Source organism: Notothenia rossii (assembly GCF_949606895.1).
Source record: "Notothenia rossii genome assembly, contig: scaffold_223, whole genome shotgun sequence".
Classification (NCBI taxonomy): Eukaryota; Metazoa; Chordata; class Actinopteri; order Perciformes; family Nototheniidae; genus Notothenia; species Notothenia rossii.
This window is the reverse complement of record NW_027639793.1, coordinates 22,501-38,607: the sequence shown is the minus strand read 5'-3', so window position 1 is coordinate 38,607 and position 16,107 is coordinate 22,501. Positions and strand designations below refer to the sequence as shown.

The 16,107-nt window shown below is 42.7% G+C and overlaps 1 protein-coding gene across 1 annotated transcript in view; it reads left to right on the top strand.

Moving 5' to 3' along the window:
- LOC307027405 (Golgi apparatus protein 1-like) overlaps window positions 1-16,107 on the top strand; it is a 43,944-nt gene that overhangs the window by 27,667 nt on the left and 170 nt on the right. The window contains 13 exon segments of the mRNA XM_079695645.1: window positions 135-248; window positions 1,090-1,178; window positions 3,005-3,122; window positions 3,208-3,300; window positions 4,458-4,517; window positions 4,523-4,594; window positions 5,186-5,309; window positions 5,728-5,870; window positions 7,163-7,264; window positions 8,429-8,536; window positions 9,508-9,628; window positions 9,918-10,024; window positions 11,285-16,107. The exon segment at window positions 11,285-16,107 is cut by the window's right edge and continues 170 nt beyond it. Coding sequence (XP_079551771.1) covers window positions 135-248; window positions 1,090-1,178; window positions 3,005-3,122; window positions 3,208-3,300; window positions 4,458-4,517; window positions 4,523-4,594; window positions 5,186-5,309; window positions 5,728-5,870; window positions 7,163-7,264; window positions 8,429-8,536; window positions 9,508-9,628; window positions 9,918-10,024; window positions 11,285-11,452 — 1,419 coding nt within the window. The 3' untranslated portion in view covers window positions 11,453-16,107.

The following is a 16,107-nucleotide window of genomic DNA, read 5'->3' as shown; positions in this document are numbered from 1 at the left end:
TCTCTCTCTCTCTCTCTCTCTCTCTCTCTCTCTCTCTCTCTCTCTCTCTCTCTCTCTCTCTCTCTCTCTCTCTCTCTCTCTCTCTCTCTCTCTCTCTCTCTCTCTCTCTCTCTCTCTCTCTCTCTCTCTCTCAGGAGGTGGCTGATAACCAGATCAACACGGGGGATCTGATGGAGTGTTTGGTGCAGAACAAACATCAGAAGGAGATGAACGAGAAATGTTCGGTGGGAGTGACGCACTTCCAGCTGGTGAGCACACGCTTTCAGATGAGTTAGCATGACGTTAGCATGACGTTAACTGTTGAGAGTTTCTCTATGTGCAAGGCTGCATGTAGAGGGGAACAACGGAGCTGATCCAGATTTGCGTCCGATATGACGTAATATCTGAAATGAGGACCCACGGCCCTATCAGAAACGTTGCTATCAGAAACAATGCCCGACTGTTTTGGACGTAATATGTTCGGTGTTTACATTAGCATGGCTAACACTCAGAGCTAACCTGTACTGGAGAGCATGTGTGTGAAGAAGCAGGAAGTAAAAAGGAACTCACCTTGTGGTATAACCGGCAAGAGAGAAAGCCTTTGAGCTCCATACTGTTTCAGAGAGAATCCTTGATAATCCATGATATGGAGTTTCATCACCGCAGTATTTAGTTTAGACAGTAGCTGCCGGGTCCCGCGTGAGCTCAGACCCCTCCTTTTTTTGTAATATTTATACCCAAATCAGCACTTTTGAAACAGGAAGTGAAATAGAGGGATATGAGGCATGGCTAGAATGGGTGATCTGTTTGGTATTTGGAGCAAAACACTTCATAGACATGTTTTGTATATATTTTATTTATCTGAGACCTATGCTGTTGCCTAAACATAGCATGAGAATGTAGTTAATTGAATATTAAGTTAAATATGAATGTTATTCATAGAGAAGCTATAGAGCAGAGAGTTGTCTTCCATGTAGAGCTGGGAATACTTTGCATTTCTCTAATTCTACGTGTGTTACCGTGACGATATGCGTATATTTCCATCCCTGAATGATTCTGCAACCATGTCATCGTCTTTCTAACGAGTCCTTTTTGTCTGTTCCTCTACAGGTTCAGATCAAAGATTTCCGTTTCTCCTACAAGTTCAAGACGGCCTGCAAGGAGGACGTCCTCAAACTGTGTCCCAATATCAAGAAGAAGTAAGACACGTAAAAACAAACTGCAATTTGGGAGCTTCGTTTTCATCCCAACGTTTTTATTCTAAACGACTTCGAGCTGACCTTTGGGAGGAGTATTATGTGACACAATGTCCTGATCTCAAAGGTGGAACATGGACTGTTTCCAGCATTGTTCGGTCAGTTCCCGTCCCTAAACTCCTCCTGAGGTTTCAGACTTGGAACTGATTATAATGTTTGCCGCCAACACACAGTTTCCACCGGCCGGTCCAGAAGACACTGAGCGAAGTTGAGAAAGGAAAGATGGAGGCTTTAAGTCAAAAAGGAATCTGGGTTCCCGAATGTTAAAAGCAGGTTTCAGTATATCGGAGACACTGCAGGTGAATGGGTTAAAACATATCAGATATCACCATGAGCTTCCCCACTTCATTGCTGACTTTAACACCTTTCCTTTTTATATTACACGTGTTCTGTGTGGCTATGTTTGAATATGCTAATGAGGCATTATGTACTGGTATCTGACGTTAACTCAGAACCAGAAATCCATTGTTTGCCTGCAACGAGGAAAGATAACAGCAGATAGTTCAGATAAAGTGAGGAAAAAACTAAAAATATTGCAAATACGTAAAGGACACGTTAGCCTTATATGATATACAAAGCTAAAAAGACCAAAATAATTGTAATAAAAACACGATTATATTATTTTTCAGAAGAAATTTGGGGAGAAAATGATTTATTTTTGCTTTTAAATCACAACTGATCTGAGTCTCTTATCTGAAGCGTTGTGTAAAATAAAATACACGCGGTTTTCACACATACGTAGATATATCTAATACCCAGTGGCGGCTCCAGAGTATCTGCGTTGGGTAATCTGTGGTAGGGCTAACCCGTACAGTGGTGGGGCTCACGTCAGCAATGTAATTACATACACGCTCCCCTTGTCAGTGAAACGCCACGCGTGAGGTTTAGCTTATTTCCCTGTCTCAATCCAAATTGAACTGTAGGAGATTTTTTGAAATACTAACATAAAATACACATTCTGGTCTCTTGAGAAGAAAAATAAATAAATCTGTTACTACACATTAAAAAAATGAATGCCATTTTAGTTTTCTGTTACTTTGTTCTGAAAGCTGAACCTGCTGCTCCTCAGAGAGAGAAGAGGGAGAGGCTGTGAGTTTTTACTTTGTGGATAAGGGTGGATAGCCCCCATTGTTCTGTGTGTCAAAATGAAAGACAGCCCACACACCTATCAATCATCAAACCGTGGGGTCTTATTTCATTACGTGTTGATTTCTATCAACACGTAATGTTGTATCGATGTGTATAGAGATGTACTTCAGCAAAAGTATTCTCCGTCGGGACTTCCTGCAACAACACCACGCCGTTATCTTGATTCTGATTGCCAGAAGACATTATCAAAGATGTTCTATTGAGAAGACGATCACTACGTGACAAAAGTTTTCAAAACCGTTTCTAGTCTTCGGTATTTCCAGACAAGTGGCTACTGAAATCAATCTCACTAACGGCTGTCTGTGTGATTTACTCCGCGAGAGTTGGCGGACTTAATTTTGCTTACTTTAACATCATTGTTCATGGTGGGGCTAAGCCATTTCTCGGTATGGCTGTAGCCTACCCCAGCCATACCCTGGCGCCGCTACTGCTAATATGTATATATGTTCATTTTTATTAATTTCTTATTTTAAAGTTACTTAGCTGTATATAATTAGTATTTTGTATCTTTAATTAATCTCTAATGGAATCTGTGCTGTTTTTTGTTCTCACCCTGTTTCTTTTAAAACGACTGCATTTCCCCCCTTACCTTCTCCTAACCTGGTGCCCCCCCTCCTCAGGGTGGACGTGGTGATCTGCCTCAGCACCACGGTGAGAAACGACACGCTGCAGGACGTCAAGGAGCAGCGAGTTTCCATCAAGTGTCGCAAACAGCTGCGGGTGGAGGAGGTGGAGATGGTGCGTTCACTGACCACTGCATTTTCTTTTCTCCTCTCTGCTTGCACAGATTTTAAAGTGTCTTGTTTGTTTGTTGTCTCTGCAGTCGGAGGATATCCGTCTGGAGCCGGAGCTTTACGACTCCTGCAAGCCCGACATCACCAGGCTGTGTCAGAACGTCGCCTTCGGAAACGCACAGGTCAGTGGATACAAATATATTGATTTATTTAAGTGACTTTGATTTAACGAATCCACATTTATCAATTTAAGGACTTTTATATATTATTCTACAATCATTTCCCAGCTCTTTGTAATTCCATATATTCCAATGAATTAAAACAAAGCCATTGAGAATGAAATGTGCCAATAAGAACACATTTAAAGTTATATTACGTAAATGTCATCGAAATATCTGACGGGGAAAATATTAGGTTCAAAGACGGTAAAGAAAAATAATGCAGAAATTAAACGCAAATGAAAATTAAACTTCTTTGAGAGACAGTGATGCAAATTAGTCGCTTTTCCTTTTCCGGCGCCTCCCGCTTTTTTAACGCTGATTTGGGTGACTTGTGTAATTCGTGGAAAACCGAAGAGTTTTCGTTTTGGGGGGGGTCCGTCAGTCCGAACTTCTCACTTCAAAAAAGAGAAGAAATCTACATCGCAAAATAATTAAACAAGCGAGTGCCTGTTTTTCCTGGCCAAGGACAGGCTCATTGAACACAACACGAGCGTAACGTGTCTTCCCCATAGGTCTTCACGTGGTTATGTCTCGTCTGAACGGAGTAACGGAGAGCATCGGAACGCCGCTCCAGCTCTTCAAATATTGCAGTACCCATAAGGAGCCGTACACATGCCGCAGTGTTTGCGAGGCTGTGTCTTTAGTTGTAAGCACAGTGGCGATCTGTTGTTATTAGCATCTGGTTAGCTAGCTATGCTAACGCATTTTAAAGAGCTTTTCTACAACCAGGTGGAAGAGAGCTCTCTCCTGAGAGGCTCGCATAACCTCAGCTCAGTGAGGTTAAGGCACACCTTGATATGATCATTATAGTTATTAATGAGACATTAGAGACTAAATGAAAAACAGGTATAAAATACTATATGACAGTAACAAAAAAAGTTGTTAAAAATAACAAGAATAGAGTTTGAAAGGGGAGTGATTTGTAAAATATCCAAAAAGAAAAATCTGTCATTGTCAGACGGTATATTACGCTGTTTTTTTTCCTGCTTCGAATAGTTCTCTCTTTTTTCACCATACCTGTGTTTGCATCACTGAGAGAAGAAATGGAATCTAAAGTGTAAACGTTTGCAGTCCTGCAGCACAAACTCAATCACACACTTTAAAATGTGTGTCTGCAGGTGATCGAGTGTCTGAAGGAGAACAAGCGTCAGCTGACTCAGAGATGTCACCAGAAGATCTTCAACTGCAGGAAGTGGAGATGGTGGATCCAGAACTGGACTACCAGCTGATGAGAGTCTGCAAGCACATGATCCGGGTAACTATGATGTGTTTACTTCCACAAGGACCGTGCAAACAAATACCTTCATCTCAGAGAAAAGAAGGGAGGCCAGATTTGAGCTAATGGCCATCTGCAGTCCTCAGGCAGGTACACAACAAACATGGCATCCTCTCTAAACCAGTGAAACCAGCACATTATAACACACATCATATTTATATAGCGCGTTCCCCAGCGCTCTAAATAACAACAACAACAGTCCTTAGCTCAGTGAAAGAAGGGGAGAGCAGCAGAGGGTGAAAGCAAAGAGAGAACAGGTGAGTTTTGACGTTACGGGTCATTCATTTAGCTGAAGCTTTTATGCAAAGCAACTTAACATGTGTCCTAGCAACCGTGAGGATGCACACTCCAGAACAGCACAGGCCTGCAGGTACGCTGGCCTCAATCAGACGAGCCTTTTAATGTCAGACATTAAGAAATGGGAGTTTTTTTAATATTTGAACAGACGGGTTTTCCAGTGAAATGAAGAGGAGAGGAAGGAGCTGGTATTCAATGACCCTTACTGTATTGTGTGTGTGGTGTGTGTGTGTGTGTGTGTGTGTGTGTGTGTGTGTGTGTGTGTGTGTGTAGCGTTTCTGCACAGAGTCGGAGGGGAAGAACACTCTTCAGTGTCTGAAACAAAACAAGAACAGCGAGCTGATGGATCCCAAATGTAAACAGATGATCACCAAGAGACAGATCACCCAGAACACAGGTACACACACACACACACACACACACACACACACACACACACACACACACACACACACACACACACACACACACACAGGTGTACACTCACAATCATTCTAATCAAAAAATATAGGGGGTTATAAATTAAACATTAGTGGAAGTTAATTAGGTTTTATGTTTTATAATTTATTTCATTTTTTATATTTGTTTTGTTTTATTAAAAGGTATTAAATTAATTATTTTAAATTATTTGTTTTTTATATTTTATTATGAAATGTTTTTTTTTTTAAATACATTTTGTATGTTTTAATTAAAAGTTTTAAAGATGGTTTTTAATCAGATGAATCTTGCGTTTCCGATATATTAAACCTGTTGTGTTTTAGATGTATTTATATTAAAGTAATGCTGTGTTGCGTGTGCTGTCTCTCTGCCTGCAGACTACAGGCTGAACCCAGTTCTGAGGAAGGCGTGTAAAGCCGACATCCCCAAGTTCTGCCAGCCGATCCTGAACAAGGCGACGCCCGACAGCGAGCTGGAGGGGCAGGTCATCGGCTGCCTCAAGCTCAAGTACGCCGACCAGGTGAGACCAAGCCCTCTTACCTGTATGCAGAGGGGGGGGTAGAGGAGTACACATACTTTGTTACTGAGTAAATGTTTCTGCTGTCAGTACTTTACTCCAATACTTATTTTTCTGACGACTTCGACTTCTTACATTCCATTTAGCTGTAAATGACTGCTTTATTTTATTGCTATTTAATAGGGCTGCTCGATATATCGTTTCGTGACGATAATCACGTTATTGACATCGCAGGACGTACGATTTTTTTATTTCTTTATTTTCTTTTTAAGGACGTGCGATATTAAAGTGGACCTATCATGCTATATTTGAATAATATAGTGTAGGACCATACCTATATATTTATACTTTTTATTTTTCAAAATACCAAACAGATCATGCATTTTAGCCATTCCTCATTTCTCTCAATGTAACCCTGTCTTTGTATCATGGGCTGATTCTGTGAGAACAGCACCATCTACAGGCCTGGCATATGTACTACAGCGTCTCCAGCGCTTTCTGACGGCAATGTCCGTGGCTGTCTCCTCCTGATTGGTGGAGTTGGCCCAATAGCCGTAGCGCCACTTCTGTGACGTCATAGAAGTGTTCAAATCTGGATCAGTCTGTATCAGATCCGTTGCAGCCCCTTTTTAAGAGATTTGGGTATGGAGGAAAATAGAGAGGGTTGTGTTTTCTGACACTTGGTGAGTTCCCTGGAACACCGGGGACACATATTCATGTAGAAAAGACGTACACGAGTGCATTTTGCATGATAGGTCCCCTTTAAGTAGGCAAATGAACTCAAACACGTCATGTTACAATTATTTTGCTGCTTGCTACAAAAGGAAAACTTGCGCGGCTCTCGTGTCAGGGGTAGTTGAGTGAGTGACAGCAAACCACCAATCACAATCATTCTCGATCAGATCACAGCAGGATAACCGAGCTAGCTCAGCTTGTTGCTCTGATAACTTAAGATCCAGACGCCCGTGATTAAAATCCTTCATCCGGTTAAATATTGTTAAAAAAATACCACTTGTATTAAAGTTCAAGAAACGATGGTTTGCGGACAAAAAAAACTGCTTTTTCTTCAATTCCTGTATTTTTTCATATCGCAGGGCGAGAAATATCGCTATGTCAGTTTTTTTCAATATCGTGCAGCCCTACAATTCAACTATATTACAGTGTCCTTACTGATTCTTTGTTTTATATCTGATGTATGCACCATGACATCAAGTCAAATTCCTCGTATGTGTGAACCTACCTGGCTCGTTTTTATTATGTATAACATTTGAATGTGTGTCTCTTTGTGTTTGCAGCGTTTGTCTCCAGACTGCGAGGCTCAGATCCAGGTCATCCTGCAGGAGTCAGCGCTCGATTACAGGCTGGACCCTCAGCTGCAGATACACTGCACTGCAGAGGTACACACACACACACACACACACACACACACACACACACACACACACACACACACACACACACACACACACACACACACACACACACACACACACACACACACACACACACACACACACACACACACACACACACACACACACACACACGCACACGCACACGCACACACAGAGCAGATACGCACACGCACACGCACACGCACACAGAGCAAATACACACACACACAGAGCAGATACACACACACACACACACGCAGAGCAGATACACACACACACACACACACACGCAGAGCAGATACACACACACACACACACGCACACACACACACACACACACACACACGCAGAGCAAATACACACACACACAGAGCAGATACACACACACACACACACGCACGCAGAGCAAATACACACACACACAGAGCAGATACACACACACACACACACACGCAGAGCAGATACACACACACACGCAGAGCAGATACACACACACACACACACACACACACACACACACACACAGAGAAGATACACACAGAGCAGATACACACACACACACACACACACACACACACACACACACACACACAGAGCAGATACACACACACACACACACACACACACACACACACACACACACACACACACACACAGAGCAGATACACACACACACAGAGCAGATACACACACACACACACACGGCAAATACATAAATCCTTATGACAGATATCATTTAGTAGTATGTTGTGTTTAAATATTTATACTATACCAGGCTCTCCTTGAGGTTTCTGCACGTGTTGCGATGAGGCCGAGTGGCCAGCAGAGGGCGGTATTGCCGTGTGAGTTCTGAGGGGAATACAACACTTCTGCTATTTTCTTCATTTGTCTCAGTGGGTTTTGCAATCTCTACACAATCCTACACCCTCTGCCCTCAGACATGTGCAGCGCTCAATGGAAAAACTAAAAACACAAACATTTAACAGAAGAAATCTCAAAATAGAAACGCAACAGATCTACTCCCGAGTACTGTGAGCATGTAGAGGCTTCCCCCCCCCCCCCTCCCCGTGTGTGTGTTTTTATTAGTCTTCTTCAACATAGTTTTCTGAATTTTTTTGACATACATTTAGGATTTTACTCATCTTAATTGTTTGTGTGTGTGTTCAGATCTCACGGCTGTGTCCAGAGGAGGCAGCAGCTCAGGAGCAGACGGGGCAGGTGGAGGAGTGTCTGAAGGTCAACCTGCTGAAGATCAAACAGGATGGATGCAAGAAGGTAAACAACAACAACCACAAGGAACCACTCAACCAACACACACCTTATCCAAATCACAGTAAACGCAAAAGAGCTGTGGAGAAGTCTCAGCTTATACAGACTTCGTGAAAAAAGCTAAAAATCACACCATGATCCTTTTAATAAACGTAATTAATGATGACGGGAATAATGATCAACAATTATCATTACCTCTAGTATTGCAAATCGTATTGCTAATGTGTTAAAGCGCTCGGACTGCAAAATAATTAAAAGTGTAGAAATAGATGTATTAACTTCACGAGTGAACCGACACATAGGCAAGATGTCGGCATCTGCAGCATGGACGTTTAATAAGAACTGGATACAGCGTTGGAGGCGGGGCTTGTTCTTTCCTTTGAGAGCTGCTCATTGGCGCATGAAGACAAAATGGCCTGACATTCTCGAGAGCAAAACGTCACAGATTACCCATCATGCCTTGCTGTCAGAGTAGAAGTATGTAGCTCATAGAGGGCAGTTGACTTTCCCCTTAAGCCCCGCCTCCTTTTATTAAGCCCCGCCCCCGCTCTGCTCAATAGAATGAATGGAGAGAGAAAATAAATCTGGATTCAGCTTTTAGTGCATTTTACAACTTTAAGGAACTAATGATTCTAATAAAGGCTATAAAAGTGCTGGGTAGTTAATTTAGTTTTGATGTACAGTCTCTTTCCCCATGTTAGTCAATGGGAAAAAGTATTTCTGGCTCCAGTGACGTCACGGACGCTGAAGTTGCAGTACCGCCGTTTGGCCACTAGGAATATTTTCTTCAGAGTCCGGATCACATAATAAACAATAGCTTGAACTGCCCCCTTGTGGCATAGACATGCATGTGCAGGCAGACAATTAACCTTAAGGTTGCTACAAATGCAATATCGATGCTTCCTTTAAATCCTAACCTTCCTTCACTTCTTAAATCCTCCTTCTTGTCTTCCCTCTCCGTCCTGTTTCTCCTGCAGGAGGTGTTGAACATGCTGAAGGAGAGTAAGGCGGACATCTTTGTTGACCCCGTCCTCCACACCGCCTGCGCTCTTGACATCAAACACCAATGTGCCGCTATCCCACCGGGCCGAGGGCGCCGTGAGTCAACAAAACAAACGCACCACAGCTGAGAATCACATAAAACATATATTTATTCACTACGTGAAATAGAAAGAAAATCAGATATTATTAGTTTGGTTTTCGATGATTTTTAGGGCTAGTTTCTCTGAGACAGAACTGTATTTTTATGTATTAGAAAAATGTAGATTATTATGAAAAATAGTGTGTGTGTGTGTTTAAGGTACTTTAGTGATCCTAAGTTAGCATATGCTGTAGATAATGCAGTGCAGACCCCCCCCTGAGAAGATGATTTACTTTGTTTCCTCAGAGATGTCGTGCCTGATGGAGGCTCTGCAGGACAAGAGAGTGCGTCTGCAGCCCGAGTGCAAGAAGAGACTCCAGGACCGCATCGACATGTGGAGCTACGCTGCCAAGGTAACTCCACCCGTCTGGAAACACACCTGGAAACACGCAGGAAACACCTGGAAACATCTGGAAATACTCTGAACTCGGGCTGCACGATTTTGGGAGAAAAAAATTCGAATTTTTCTGACAAATATTGCGATTCGATTTGCGATATTTGTTTTTAAGCGACCCAACGGAAGTTTATTGTAAAGTGCGGCCATATCTCCGGCTAGGAAGGTCGCATCAACATGCATCAACTTCTATCATGGGCCACTTCTGATTGGTTAACAATGGCTGGTACATGTGGAGCACAGCACTTATGATTGGTGTGGATGACTGACACAAGAAGAAAAGAAAAAAAATATTTAAAAAAATCGCAGGCTTTAAGATTTGATAATCGCATTATTTAAAATTTCGATTTTAAAATCGATTAATCGTTCAGCCTTGAAAACACTCTGAACACACGTAGGAAACACTCTGAAAACACCTTAAACACCTAAAGAAGCTGAAATATATTTTAAAATTTAATTGAATATTGCTGATATACATTTGATTTTGAAATTGATTTAAGAAACTACATTAAATCAGTTTTAAATTGGCTTTTATTTTGAAATTGATCATTAAAGGTCCCATGTCATGCTTTTCTGGTTCTCACCCGTCCCCTTGTGTGTTATGAAGGTTTTTCTGCATGTAAACGGTCGGCAGAGTCACAACCCCTCAAAGTTCACCCTGTAGGGAGTAAAACTCTAACACAGAGAAGACCTGTCTGTGCTGCCCCAGAACGCCTCGTTGGGGATTTCTCTTTTTCCATTTGTTTCTTCCGAGGCCTATTGACGTCACTAAGTCCAAATGGACCAATTAGCACACAGCTATAGAACAATAGGCCCACCCTCTGCCAGGGTGGACTCCCAAGCAGTTCAGGAGTCCGCCCCGAGAGGCTCCCGGAGCGGACAGTGTGAGGTGGATTTCCCGCTGGAGCTCCTCACACACTCACTCACTCACTCACTCACTCACTCACTCACTCACTCACTCACTCACTCACTCACTCACTCACTCTCACACACACACACTTGTTTTTTGTCCTATCGGTTTTGCCTAAATGTATTTATGCTGCTTTTTATACTTTTATTGAAGTACAGCACTTTGGTGAACTCTGTTGTTTTTAAATGTGCTACATGAATAAAGTTGGATTGGATCCTCCGTCCAATCCTGTCCTAACTTCCCGTCGTCCTCACTTCCTGTCCTCCTCACTTCCTGTCCTAACTTCCTGTCCTCCTCACTTCCTGTCAGGTGGCCCCCGCTGAGGGTTTCTCAGACCTCGCCATGCAGGTGATGACGTCTCCGTCCAAAAACTACATCCTGACGGTGATCAGTGGCGGCGTGGCGCTGCTCTTCGTGATGGGTTTGCTCTGCGGACGCTTCACTAAACGCGTCACTCAGGAGCTGAAGGACAGGTAGACTCCGCCCCCTTTGGGGTCTGGACATGCCCACAGGAGAAACAAACAACCAACCAACAACACCGCTGAAAAATAAGCCCCGCCCCCCTCATTTACATACCTCCTCATTTCATTTTTTACCATCACTGGAATGACATTACCCACAATCCTGCAGAACAAAAGTGGGCTTGATCAGCTTTGTAAGCCCCGGCCACTCCTCGAGAGGCCACGCCCACCTTCTTCTTCTGCAGTTTCACCTGATGCAGTATTACTACGCCCCCTCCTCTCTTTGCAATGAAATGGGAGGATTGGGAGTGGGGGGGGATTCAGATCGTAAAGATGTTGGGGTTCAAAGGTAAAAATATGGGGCGCGAAGGAGGCGAAGAAATCATATTAATAAGTGTAAATGTGTAGAAAGTGGGATGGGAAATGCTCATGTATAGAGCGGTTAAATGACTCCAGTATTTTAATGATTAAAGTGTGTGTGTGTGTGTGTGTGTGTGTGTGTGTGTGTGTGTGTGTGTGTGTGTGTGTGTGTGTGTGTGTGTGTGTGTGTGTGTGTGTGTGTGTGTGTGTGTGTGTGTGTGTGTGTGTGTGTGTGTGTGTGTGTGTGTGTGTGTGTGTGTGTGTGTGTGTGTGTGTGTGTGTGTGTGTGTGTGTGTGTGTCCCCCCTCCATATTGTTCTTGTTTGTCCTGCTTAAGGGTTTTTGGGGGTTTTGTTTTCTGGATATTTCTTCTTTTTTTTTGGATGTGTGTTAGTTAGATTTGATCGCCATGGGACTGCCAGGCGGGCGGTGCTAACCAACCAGCCCTCCATCGAGCAACAGATACGATAACAAAAAAAATAAGAGGTCGTAGGAGGAAACACTCCCAGCTGACATCGCCCAAAAAATGTCTCGTGGATATTTTTTTTCTGAAACCTGGCAATGCAGTTTTTTCCCAGCCAAGTGAACGCACCACGAAATTGAGGACGCTTGTTTCGCTCGCCTTGACTGATTTTTACGTCCAAAGTCATTTCAGTTTCACCCTGAAGAGACAGTGGAGCCGACGCTGGGATTTATTACTTTCAATCCCTTTTTTGTTTACCCTCTGATGGTTTCATACTGGGAGGGTAAGAAACCTGCAGGAAAATAAATAAATAAATAAATGAAAAGATTCTAGATTATTATAGAGATGTGAACATTTGTGTAAAGATGATACTGGAATCATTGCACATTTTTTTTTTTTTATTATATATCCATAAATATATATATATTGTTTTGTCATAGCCTTATTTATTTGTTTACTAATGTTTTTTTTTTTACATGATTTGAATGTTCTCTGGTTGCCTTTTCTCCAGTGAGCGAGAGGAGGAGGGGAAAGATCAAAGGTTAGGGCATCAACCTGCCTCTGGGAGATTACTGATTTTTACCGTAGGGCAGTGAACGCCTCTCTGGTGGTTAAACGCGAGTTCGATTTCTGAAAGACGGCAGCTGTTACATTCGGCGTCTTTAAATCTTTAGTGACGCTTTGTTCCAGATCAGAGAAGAGAGGCGATGTCCCTTACCTTAAAGGACCTTATTTCGGAAAAAATATGTACATTTTTATTCAAAGTGGAGCAGGAATGAGTCCGAAACCCTGAAATGAGTCCACATTTTACCACTCCCTGTCACCTGGTGTGGAAGTCAAGGGTTTTGAGAATGTGTTTTTGGTCTGAAATAAGGCAGTGATTATGTTTTCCTTGCGGTACAACAAAAATTAAGCTATCCTGAGTCTCTTCCTGGTTTTGGTTGTTAGCTTAAAACAAGGTCTGTGGTTTACACGAGCTGAGGAGATTTTGTTCAACGACATAAAATACATGAGTAAATACCCCACTGGTGGATTTAGAAACGTTGGTTGCTAACAAGTGTCTAAATGAGACGACTAAACGTCATCAACGGCCAACGTTAGCCGCCTTTAGCTTAGCCGCAGTTCCTTTATTGCCCAACGTTAGCCGCCTTTAGCTTAGCCGTAGTTCCTTTATAGCCCAACGTTAGCAACCTTTAGCTTAGCCGCAGTTCCTTTATAGCCCAACATTAGCCGCCTTTAGCTTAGCCGCAGTTCCTTTAAAGCCCAACGTTAGCCGCCTTTAGCTTAGCCGTAGTTCCTTTATAGCCCAACATTAGCCACCTTTAGCTTAGCCGCAGTTCCTTTATAGCCCAACGTTAGCCACCTTTAGCTTAGCCGCAGTTCCTTTATAGCCCAACGTTAGCCACCTTTAGCTTAGCCGCAGTTCCTTTATAGCCCAACGTTAGCAACCTTTAGCTTAGCCGTAGTTCCTTTATAGCCCAACATTAGCCGCCTTTAGCTTAGCCGCAGTTCCTTTATAGCCCAACGTTAGCCACCTTTAGCTTAGCCGCAGTTCCTTTATAGCCCAACATTAGCCGCCTTTAGCTTAGCCGCAGTTCCTTTATAGCCCAACGTTAGCCGCCTTTAACTTAGCCGTAGTTCCTTTATAGCCCAACGTTAGCCGTCTTTAGCTCAGCCGTAGTTCCTTTATAGCCCAACGTTAGCCGCCTTTAGCTCAGCCGTCGTTCCTTTATAGCCCAACGTTAGCCGCCTTTAGCTCAGCCGTAGTTCCTTTATAGCCCAACGTTAGCCGCCTTTAGCTCAGCCGTCGTTCCTTTATAGCCCAACGTTAGCCGCCTTTAGCTTAGCCGTAGTTCCTTTATAGCCCAACGTTAGCCGCCTTTAGCTTAGCCGTCGTTCCTTTATAGCCCAACGTTAGCCGACTTTAGTTTAGCGGTGGTGACGTGAAATCATGAAGTACCTGTGGGACTTAATTTTGGTACCGAATACAATACTTTCCTTTCAGGTCTTTTCTCACTGTGTTATACTTTAAGTTTTTTCCGATAATAAGGTCCCGCGGGAAGAGGGGGTCTTTGCTTCTCTTTAGTGACAGAGCTGAGTTGTAGTTTTTGAATCGGTGCATCGATATCTGTAATGTGATGATACTTTGGGGATGACCACTGGTGCGTTCATGCACCGTAAACGCTGATCAGTGATGAGGATATGAACAGAAAAGGGGTTCAGAAAACAGTTCATGCAGCCTTTTGAATACGTGACTATCACAATCGTACTTTTCACCACTTAGCCTGAACATGAGACGTGTTAGAAGTCAATGTTTCCCCCCAAAATGAACCAAACCGCAGGTGTGAAAGCGAACGGAGAGAAACCAAAATTCAACATGTCTGTCTCATGTCTCAGAAAGTCTTTGTGGTTTCTTTCTGCTTCAAGTCAAATGATCTTGGATGTGAGCAGAGGAAAGAGAAGCACGCACAAAACAAAGACCGGGAAACACAAACTGGATAACGTTACTGAATCATTTAATCTCTAGGTCTTTGAGGTCTTTGACTGCTTCTTCTTCTTCTTCGTTTGATGTCTGTATGAACAGAATGGTTTATTGGCCTGCAGGTTGATGCCGGAGGAAAAAGCCTTTGAGTTTTTCGGGTGGAATCTTAGTTTGGGGTACGGAAGCCCTGAGAGGCAAGTTTGTGATTAAGAGATACTTCAGGATAATCTTTCTAAGTTGCTTAAAGAAAGAAAAACAATGTGTGAAACTTTGGGGAAATTATGTTTTGTAGATTTCCTTTTTTCCATTTGCGAAAAACAGATTTTTGTTTAAAATGTAGATTTTAATATTTGGGTTTCAGTCGTCTAAGTTTGTCTTTAGATGGACTAATTTTCCACAATTATTCGCCAATACATTTCTAGACTGATCGAGTGATTCGTCTAGAAATTACAGATCAAATTCCTCAATTCTGTCTTATTGACATTATGGTACACAACGGTCTATGTAGCTAAAACGTCACTAAAAGAAATGATGTTTGCAGGTGAAAGAAAAGTTCTTTAAAGAATTGTTTCGCCCATTGTCTTGGACCCTAAACGGGTGTAAACGATCATGGTCCTTATGGTACACAACTATCTATGTACCTTATCTGTAAAGGAAAATACACCAAAGGGTTTTTGCTAAATTGTCATTTAAGAAAAATGCTGTTTGCAGGTGGAAAAAAACGTTATTTAAGAGGTCTAAACGATCCCCACAATTCGCCTGTTTTCACGAAAGACCACCAAAAAAAGTAGAAAAATAAAACATATTGTCCCTGTTTCACACATTCAGTTTCCCTCCTGCTCTCCACTCTTAAACACGGGCACATCAAACATATCCAGACTTGATCAAACTGGCCTCTCAGGGCTTCCGTATCGAGGCTAGTTGTCGAGCTTTTTGGTCTCGTCGGAAACAGAATTTAGTTTTTTGAAATCGACTAAACGGGGTCTCTCCTCTCTCTTCTCCAGCATGTGTTCTTTACTGAGTGACGACATACTGTAAACAGTTTCATTTCTTATCTATCTGTCGAAACTTGCTGTGGTGAGTGCTAACCCCCCCCCCCCCATGCTTGTAAATGAGACGTCCTGATTCGTTGATATGCCTTCGCTTATTTCATTGTTATTACGTTATTTCTGTTCTATCAAAGCGTGCCTAATCGCCGTCCCATCGAGGGATTCCTGCTGTAAAGAATATCCCAGAACCCCCTGCAGCGCCTGGGCGTGTGTGTGTGTGTGACGGTGTGTGTGATGGATGATGGTGTGTGTGTGTGTGTTGCCCACAGATTCTGGACGGCGTGTGCAAACTTCCTCGTTGTTCTTCTTAGTTTTGTG